The 9,661-nt window shown below is 60.7% G+C and overlaps 1 protein-coding gene across 1 annotated transcript; it reads right to left on the reverse strand.

The window, feature by feature from the left end:
• Positions 1-79: 79 nt before the first annotated feature.
• Positions 80-4,451, reverse strand: ISLR2 (immunoglobulin superfamily containing leucine rich repeat 2). The gene is made up of 3 exons (XM_061447341.1): positions 4,314-4,451; positions 3,797-4,008; positions 80-3,309 (listed from the first exon to the last, which is right to left on the reverse strand). The coding sequence occupies exon 3, from the start codon at positions 3,301-3,303 to the stop codon at positions 1,210-1,212; it is 2,094 nt and encodes a 697-aa protein (XP_061303325.1). The 5' UTR covers positions 3,304-3,309; positions 3,797-4,008; positions 4,314-4,451; the 3' UTR covers positions 80-1,209.
• Between the last annotated feature and the right edge of the window lie 5,210 nt (positions 4,452-9,661).

Raw genomic sequence — 9,661 nt, forward strand, 5'->3', positions numbered from 1 at the left:
TACCGGGCTCTGTACGGGGCAGAGCCGGGGGGACACCGGGTGCAACCTCCCTCTCGCCCGCACCAAACACAGACCCGGCTCCACTTTCAACCCCTTTTATTGACTCTTTCACAGACAGAAGCTCGCAGAAAGGCGCCCGCGGCTCTCGCCGGTCCCGGGGCTCCCGGGGACCGGAGGGATGGGGTGAGGAGGGGCGGTGGCGGTGACCCCCTAGCCTCCCGGGGCCGGGTCCCCACCGGCAGCACGGGCCCGTCTACGGCACAGACACTTGGCTACAAGGCTACTCTACCCAACACACATCGAGGGGTCCCGCCGGGCCGGGGGGTCGGGATGGGACCGAGGAGGGGAGTGGGGGGTCGGGCCGCCGCCGCTACTCCGGGGGAACGATCTGGGGGCGCGGAGCTGTCCAGCCCCGCCGGTGCTGAACGGGTGAGCTCCGGGGAGCCCCGGCACCCACCGGGCAGCGGAGACGGGATCGCACCGGGGGAGCTCCAGCACCCACCGTGGAAAACAGGGATGCACCGGAGCGCGATAGGCACCTACCGGCGGGGACCCACCGGACCGAGGGGACCGGCGGGGACCCACCGGGAAGCGGCGTGGATCGGGGAGTGGGGAGGGTAACACCGAAGAGTGGCGGGGACCGCACCGCGGCTCTGCGGGCCCGGACCGGGGAGCGGCAGGAGCGGACCGGGGAGCAGAGGGGACTCACCAGGGACCGAGGGAGCGGCGGGACCGGACCGCGGAGGGGCAGGGACCCGCCAGGGACTGAACTGTATCCAGAAAGAAAAAGAGGTTTTGGGATTCCGGGATTTTTTCTTTTACCCATTTTTTTTCTCATCGTTTTCGTTTTTCTCCTTTAAGGGGAGAGAAAACACGGGGCGGACGGAGAGCAGAGGCGGGCGGGGGACCGGGAATCGTTGCGGTGATGTCTCCGAGCCGGGAGCGAGGAGACCTCCGGTATCCAAAACGGAAACGAAATCCTGGGAGAAACGTCCCGCCCGCACCGAGCATCCCCGGGGCCAAGTCCCTTCCACGGGGACCTGCCGCCTGAGGAGGAGGAAGAGGAGAAGGAGGAAGGTCAGGCGGGCGCTGCTGAGGATGCTGCGGTCGTTCCTCAGAGGAAAAGCAGCGGTGGTACCCAGGGAAGCGGGGGTGGGCGGGATGGGGGGATGAAGGGGAGGTGGGGACCGGGAGGGGGGACGGGGAGGCTCAGCGGGGGCGCTGTCGGTAGTTGCCGTTGATCTCTTGGGAGATGGTGACAGCCTCGGCGCCCAGCGGCAGCTTGTCGCTGTACTCAGAGCGGACCTCGAACTCCTCGCCGTTGGCTTTGGATTGCGATTCCACTATGGAGCTGGCCGCCACGCTCTCCTCTCGCTCCAGCTCCGGAGCCCCTTCGGCTTCCCTCCTCCCCCTCCATCTGCCTCCCTCGTCATCCTCCTCCTCATCTTCCTCCTCCACCTCTGCTTCACCCACTTCGCTGGGATTGAAGTTCTTCTCGGACTCCAGGTAGGAGGCGCGGGGATCGAAGTCAGCAGCCATGTGCTTCTCCATCTGGTCCGGGTTCTGGGCCTTCATGATGAGCTTGTAGGTCTTCCCCTGGTACTTGGAGAGGAGGTGGCACCACGTGGCCCCCATCAGGGGTAAGGTGGCCAGCACCAGCAAGAAGATGCTCACAACCACGATGATGATGAGCGAGGGGATCTCCTTTTTGGTGGTGAAGACCACTTGGACCTGGCAGTCCTCCCCCAGGTAGGTGAGACACACGGAGTAGTTGGTGCCGGGGTTCAAGCCCTGGAACCAGTATGAGTTCACCCCTTCCTCGATCTTGGACCACTGGACCAAAGCGTGGCCCTGCCTGCTCTCCTGGCACAGGTAGAGCATCCTGAGGTGGACCTTCTCGGGCTGCATGTAGGTGGGTGTGAGCTGCACCCGGGCATCGCGCTCTGACACGTCTAAGGCGATTACCCCCAGGTCGAAAGTGTGCTGCTTGAAGTCACCGCTCTCGTTGAAGGCGTGGTTGGAAATGTACTTGCTGGTTTGTATGGAGCCACACTTCTTCTCAAAGGGTGGAAGCTGGAAAGGGACTTGCCCATCTCCCGTGGACTCCACCTCAGCTGCCATGGATGGTTGGCTCTGCCGAGTGGGACCGAGGGGTTTGCTTCTGTCATCGGGCATAAGCACACTGTTCTTTGCTCCCTTGGCCCCAGGCTTCTTGTCACCTGGCTGTGCTTTGCCTCCCAGCGGATCCCTCCCAGGCTGCAGTGGGTATTTCTGGGTGCCTGCCACAGCCACATTGACGGAGGTCTGGTTGCTCCCCATTTCATTGGTGGCCAGACAGGTGTAGGTGCCTTCTTCTCGCTTGCTCAGGTGGGGAATCACCAACGTGCCGTTCTTGAAGACCAAGAAGCGCTCAGGGTCCTGTTTGGGGAGGTCCTTCCCGGTGCTCTCCTTCGGGTTCCCGTTCAGTTCCAGTGTTCGGCTGGAGGTGCGGATCTTCCAGCTCACTTCAGGTGGTGGGGTACCCGTCACAGCACAGTGCAGCGTCAGGGTGAAGCCATCAAAGAGCTCCGTGGTGTCCAGATTGGGGTAATAGGTGAGCTGCACAGTAGGTGAGGTGCACTGCACATCGGGGATCTTCCCCACCGGCACTCCTCGGAGCTGGTCCGGGAGGGCACAGGTGATGGAGTCCTTCTCTGGGATGGAGATGAGAGTGCTGTCCATCCATTTCTTCAACCACTGGAGCTTGCAGGAGCACTCGAAGGGGTTGTTGTAGATCTGCAGGTGGGAGAGGGAGCTGAGCGAGTCGAAGATACCCTCTGCAAGGGTGGTGAACTTGTTGTTGTTAATGCGCAGGGACCGGAGATCCTTCAGGGTGTGGAAAGCTCCCTGAGGCACCAGAGCCATGTGGTTATTGTTCATCTTGAGCAGCTGGAGAGCGCTGAGGTTGTAGAGGTCCTGCCAGGGGAAATCCACAATCTGGTTATGGCTGATGTCGAGGTTTTTCAGCTGCACCAGGATGGCGAAGGTCCCGAGCTCGATGGAGCGGATCTCGTTGTGTGCCAGCCAGAGCGAGGTGACCTGGGTCACCTCCACGAAGGAACGCCGCTGCAGGGAGGTGATCTTGTTGGCCGAGAGGCTGAGGGTGGTCACGTTGGAGGGCAGCCCCGTGGGCACCACTTGAAGGTCCTTGTAGGCGCAGTCGGCGAACTGGTGGGCATACTTGTCCACGCAAGCGCAGGGCTCGGGGCACGCCCCGGCCAGGCCGAGCAGGGCCACCAGCCACACGGACAGCAGCGGGGCCATCTCCCCCTGACAAGGGACACAAGGGGGGCTCGCAGGGCTCCTGCCCCCTCTCCCCACCAGACCCTTTGTCTGGGCCCGGCCCCCCCCCAGCTGCCCCTCCACCTCACCCCTCACCCTTTCTCCTCCCTCTTCCCCTTCCCCCCCGCCGCTTTCCTCCCTGGCTCTTCCCACCCTTCTCACTCTCTTTTCCTTGTCTCGATTGGGCTCCCCCTCCACCTTATGCCCCCGAAAATATTAAATCTCGTTTTCTTTCTGTTCTGCTTTAATTTCTCCCTTTCCGGTTATTTATTTTGCTTTTCTTTTTCCTTTCTTCCACCTTTCAGCCTTTTCTCTCTCCCTGTCCCTACTTTTCTCCCTCCCTTCTCCATCCCTCCCTAGTTCTCTCCTTCCCTATTTTCCCCTTTCCCCTGACCCCCCCCATCGCCCCTGTACCACACACCCCCCCCCCCCTCACCCCCCGCCTCGCCGCACCGGGTCTGACCCCGCACCTCACCCGCTCCTAAGTGGCGTTAAGCAACACGCAGCCCTTCTCCTCGCCGTTACCGGTCTTCCGCATCCTCCTCCCGACTCTCAGAGGAGCCTCCGCCAGGCCGGACACGACGGTGAGGGGCGCGGCGAGGAGGTTGGGGCGACCCCACCCGTACCCCCCTCCGCACCTCTCCGGGCTGAGCTGCGAGCCGGAGCGGGGCCGTACGGGCACTGGGGCTGCCGAGGAGAGAGCGAAGGGAGGAATTAGCATTTCTGCCAGCCTCCCCCTCCGCACGGCTGCCCCCTCCCTCCTCGCCACCCCTTTCCCATCCCACCACCCACCCACCGCCAGCCTCCGGCGGGGACGGACCCGGCTGCTTCCCGGGGCGGGCGCGGCGCCCGCTCCCTCCCTTCCTCCCTCCCCAAAATATACAATAACGAGCACGACCGCCCTCCCCGCACAGCAACGAGTACAACTCGCTCGCACTCGGCAGCAGCCTTCATCCAGACCCCCTGCTCGCCGCTTGCCCTCCATTTCTCACCCCTCCGCCCCCGTTTCCCACCCCCTGGAGGGACCGGGATGCCGTCGGGGCAGATGCGGGACTCGGCTGCCCTCGTCCGGGATATCCTCCTTTGGGAAGCGCTTGTGGACGGGGAACCGGGGCTCGGGACGCAGCCCAGCCCTCCCAGCAGCCTTCCCCCGGTGGCTGCGGTATTTCTGGGGGTGATGCGCGGCTGTGCCGCCGCCCAAGCCCGTCCCGTCGCGGGCGGTTCCCTTCTGCAGGGCGGCCAGAGAATGCGAAAGGGCTTTGGGGCATTTAAAGGCTTAAATGGGGGCACGGGGGTTCCCGGAATGGGACCGTTCCCCTCATCTTCCTCCTTAAGGTTTGAACCCCCCGGAAAGGTGCAGTAACGGGGAGCCCCCTCTCCCCTCTGCAGTTTCTCCTCGACGTGGGGGTCTGTTTTCCCCCACCTCTCCCCAGCCCTGCCCTCGCCTTTCCCTCGCTATGAAATCCCGAGAAATCATTGATTTTGGGAGCGGGATTGATTCTTTCCTCTCTCCCATCATCCCCATCCCTCCCCCCCCCCGCCTCTCTCCATCCTCCGCCCCATCGGCGGCTGCCCCCGGGAGCTCTGCCAGTGTTGGGGGGAAGGCTGCGGCGGGCTCCGCATGGGCTCGGGTGGGTCAGCTCGGTCCTTCCGCTATTCCCGACCCGGCTCTGTCGCGACAGCAGCGGCCCCGCCTTGAACTGCTGCTCCCCCCCCTTCACGGGGACTGGGCACTTTCCATGGCGCTCCGGGTTTGGGGAGCTCCTAAGGGCTTTGAGGGGGTCTCGCCTCTTTCCTGCTTGCTCTTAACGCGGAATAAAAGCCCGATCGGTCATTTCTCCCTCGGAGGGAGCCCGGCTCCGCATCCCCGCCCAGAGGCCACAGGGATGGGCGTGTTCTTCCCAAGGACGACCAGCAGGAAGCGGGGGGATTGTAGTGGGAGTTGATGGCTGAAGGGGCAGAGAGGGGAAGCTGCTTGACAGCAGAATGTCAGGTCTGAGCCTCCGACCCGCAGGAACCGTGCTCAAAGCCCTCACCCTGACTCCTGGTCCCTGGTGAGCACCTCGGGCACAGCGGTCAGCCTCAGACGTGCCTCAGTTTCCCTGCAGCCCTGCAATCTGAGGGCTGGCAGTGGGTGACACCCACAGAGCGGGCGAGGAGCTTGGGGGTCACCAAAGCCGCCTTGTTTCCATGCAAGTGAACCAACGCTGCCCGAGCGTGGCATCGTGGTCACCTACACCACGTCCACCTTCACGCTCCCTGGCACGGGGTTGTCCCAGTCCGACTGGCATCCCCCAGAAAAGCCTTGGCCATGGTCCAGGGGACCAGCCCGAGGAGAGGGACAAGGCCACCTCCCTCTGGCGAGCTACAGCGAGGGCTGGCACTGCTTCAGCTCCGGCACAGACATCTATAGGGCAGTGTCTCTTTGCTTCCCTTCCTGCTGGAGCAACGTTTGAGCCATCATCGTGCTTTCAGCATCTTCAGGACTGAACTTTGGGCTGACTCCCTCCCTCCCCATCCCCACGGCTGGCCGGCCACCCAAGCATGTCCTCACCCTTACCATGATGTTCTTCTGGCACTGGCAGTTTGCGTCTCATGGTATTACAGCATCAGATGTTTGGAGCTGTGGTTCATAGGCATTTCCCCCCCTCTATTTTGCTCCCTCTCTGAACACCGTGGGGCTGCAGGACCACGGGGCAGCCCTTGCTGGTGTTTGCCAATGGCTGGGAGTTGGGCTGCAGAGCTCAGGTAGAGGGCACAGGGAACACAGACTCGCTTTGAAAAGCATGAAATTAGGTTAAAAGCCACAAAGATGTGGCCAGCATGGAGAGGACACTTATTTTCTGGCTGAGCTCTTCCCCAGTTGCCCTCATTCATCATGTAAGAGGAAGAAAGCCAAGTGTCCTAGATAGAGTTGCAGCATTTCAGGAGCATTGGAAGCAGCATGTTGTGCTAGAAATGGGTCAAGGGATGAGGCACGTGTGATGGAATGGATAGTGCATCTCTCTTCCTGCTCCTGAAGGCCAGACCAGGTGTCTAGGTTAGGACCTAGACACATGGGAGGGCATTGTAGCATGAAGCAGCATGGCATGGGTTGCACCATCAATCCACCTTTCCATCCATGATGTGTGGGGTTCATGGCACGACTTGTGCCTCAGTTTCCCGTGGACTGGGCAAAGTGTTCTGTGATGGCTCTTCAGTCCTCTCAGGTGAGAGCTCCAAGGAAAGGTGGTGGAGGGTGGAGGTGTAGAGGAATGGATGGGTGGATGGATGGGTGGATGGATGGATGGATGGGTGGATGGATGGGTGGATAGATGGGTGGATGGATGGATGGATGGGTGGATGGATGGATGGATGGGTGGATGGATGGATGGATGGATGGATGGATGGATGGATGGATGGATGGATGGATGGATGGATGGATGGTTCAACGGTTTGATGGATGGGTGGATGGATGGATGGATGGATGGATGGATGGATGGATGGTTCAATGGATGGTTCAATGGATGGAAGGAACAGCAGGTTCTGGACCTGTCAACCTCTCCTCACACCACACCTCCCCCAGCCCCACGTTCCAGCACTCTCCTATGTATGTGACAAGCAGAAGCCGGGCTGGGGCCTGGTCCACAGCTGGTGTTGACCACTGCAGCTCTGGGTAGCTGGTATAAATTCCTCCACCCAGCTGGAGGCATCACTGTATCACCACTGTGGTCAATGAGGGTTTGCTGATTTACACCATTGATCTCCAGGTGGTGTCTGAGGGAGGAGCCCTCTGCACCATGGTGGCGGGAGTATTGCTTATTTAACAAGGAGGGGGGAGAGCTTCCAGGTTGGACTCTCCTGGTTTCTTTAGCTTCTAGCCCTAAGCCAGCTCCTCCATGATCAGGTGAGTGCAGGAGTCCCCACCCCAGGAGCATCCTGGCCAGGGGTGATGTGGCTTCTCCTTCCACCGAGACAAGCCTTCCCTCAGCTTTGCCTCGCTGCTTCTCAAAGTGTTTAAGAGGTCTGACCCCTCATCCCTGCTCCTGATGGTCCTGAGCCCTGCTCGGATGCTAGCAGGCTGGTGGGTTTCTTACGCATATAACCTAAGTAACCTTGGGCAGGGTCGGTGGGGTGAACTGACAGGCTGAGAACACTGGGGCTGTTCAGCCTAGAGAAGAGAAGCTGTGTGGAGACCTCAGAGCAGCTTCCAGTGTCTGAAGGGGGCTACAGGGATGCTGGAGTGGGACTTCATCAGGGGCTGCAGTGATAGGACAAGGGGTGATGGGTTCACGCTGAAACAGGGGAGTCCGAGATGAGCTCTTAGGCAGAAGCTCTTCCCTGTGAGGGTGCTGAGGCGCTGGCACAGGGTGCCCAGAGAAGCTGTGGCTGCCCCATCCCTGGCAGTGTTCAAGGCCAGGTTGGACACAGGGGCTTGGAGCAAGCTGCTCTAGGGGAAGGTGTCCCTGCCCGTGGCAGGGGTTGGAGCTGGGTGATCTTTAAGGTCCCTTCCAACCCAAACCAGGCTGCGATTCTAATCCTCCTCTGCCTGGGACTCCCACCAACCTGAGTGATCCTACAGGGGCATAATCAGATGCAGAGGAACCAGCCCTTTGGCTCTAATTAGTTTTGCTTGATTGTTGGGGGAAGAAATCCATTTTCATAAGCAGAAAGGATTTATGCTGCTTCTTCTTGCCTTCCCCCCTCCTCCCGAGTCCCAAAGCACTTTGCTCGGGGCTAGCAGGGAGCCCTTTTATGAATGGTTTAGATTGAGCAATGCATTATTAATACCAGCCAATCAAGCAGGCAGCACATTGTATATCATTTCAGGAGAGTCACTTAATTCTCTAAAGTTATTTATTGCTCTTAAGAAAACCCAGAGACTGATTTTTACCTCCACCTCTGGCTTGGATTGGGAATTCCAGGCTGGAAGGGAGGCCCGAGCAGGGCTGTACCAGCCTGTGAGCATGTACAAGCTGCCAGTGGGAGGTGGGAGCTGGTGGGACCTTTGGGGAGCCCTCACCCCACAGGGTTACCCCAGGGTTGGGGCTTGTTGGGTGCTGCTCTGCTCAGCCCGCAGTGACAACCCCTTTTCTAGCCGGATGAATGGGCTTTACAGCAGCTCAGGGCAAAGAAACAGCTCATCTGGCTCCTGCAGCCCATTGCCTCCGCTATTGTTTTACACGGCTTTGATGAGGCTGGTGACAGCAGACAGATGGGCTCTGCTCTCCTCCGGCTGTGCCCCTTGTAGAGCCTGCTCCCTCCCGGCGCACAGCGCTGTATCAGCCACCGGAGAATCCCCAGGGCGCGGTGGCATTGTCTGGGTTTGGTGCCAAGCCCTCTGCGTGCTCCTTTGGGATTGCTCCCTCTAAACTGCTCTGCGGTGCTGGATCCATCCTGGTGCTTGCCTGGCCCCTTGGCTACCCCTGCCTCGCTGGCCAAGACCCAGCTCCAGCACTTCACAGCCGTGTTTGGGACACTGCTTGTACCCAGAACTGAGGGGGGGAACGTTTTCTCCCTGTTTGTCCCTAATTTCCCAAGCCTGGCAGCTCCCACCGCACCCTCCTGGAGAGAAAACCGTCCCCACATCCCGTTCCTGCTCATCCTCGCCCATCTCGAGCCACCCAGAGGACCCGTCCACTCCCGCCGCCTTCCGCTTCTGTGCGTGATCCCCGCAGACCGGACGCCGCGGTGATGGTCGCGGTACGTCCCAGGTCGCAGGAGGGAGCACCGGGTGGGACGCGGGGCTGGGAGCGTGCACAAGCGGGTCCCGAGAGCTCCCGCACAAGCAGGGCTTGTACAAAGGGGACACCTGGCGGTGCGTGCCCCGCACTGCGCTGTCACCGGGGCCTCAGGATGGTTTGGGTTGAAGGGAGCTTAAAGCTCCTCCAGCTCCAACCCCTGCCACGGGCAGGGACACCTTCCACTAGAGCAGCTTGCTCCAAGCCCCTGTGTCCAACCTGCCCCTGAACACTGCCAGGGATGGGGCAGCCACAGCTTCCCTGGGCACCCTGTGCCAGCGCCTCAGCACCCTCACAGGGAAGGGCTTCTGCCTAAGAGCTCATCTCGGACTCCCCTGTTTCAGTTTGAACCCATCACCCCTTGTCCTATCACTGCAGTCCCTGATGAAGAGTCCATCTCCAGCATCTTTGTAGCACCCCTCAGGCACTGGAAGCTGCTCTGAGGTCTCCACACAGCTTCTCTTCTCCAGGCTGAACAGCCCCAGTGTTCTCAGCCTGGCTCCATACAGGAGCTGCTCCAGCCCCTGAGCATCCTCATGGGCTTGATGCCTCCGGTATCCCCACTCCTGCCTGGCTGGATAAAGGAGGGATGGAGACACCCCAGTAAATGACACTGGCTG

The sequence above is a fragment of the Pezoporus flaviventris genome, unplaced genomic scaffold (assembly GCF_033815535.1).
Source record: "Pezoporus flaviventris isolate CSIRO_AGI_PZ_B2104156 unplaced genomic scaffold, CSIRO_AGI_Pfla_v1 ptg000006l, whole genome shotgun sequence".
Classification (NCBI taxonomy): domain Eukaryota; kingdom Metazoa; phylum Chordata; class Aves; order Psittaciformes; family Psittacidae; genus Pezoporus; species Pezoporus flaviventris.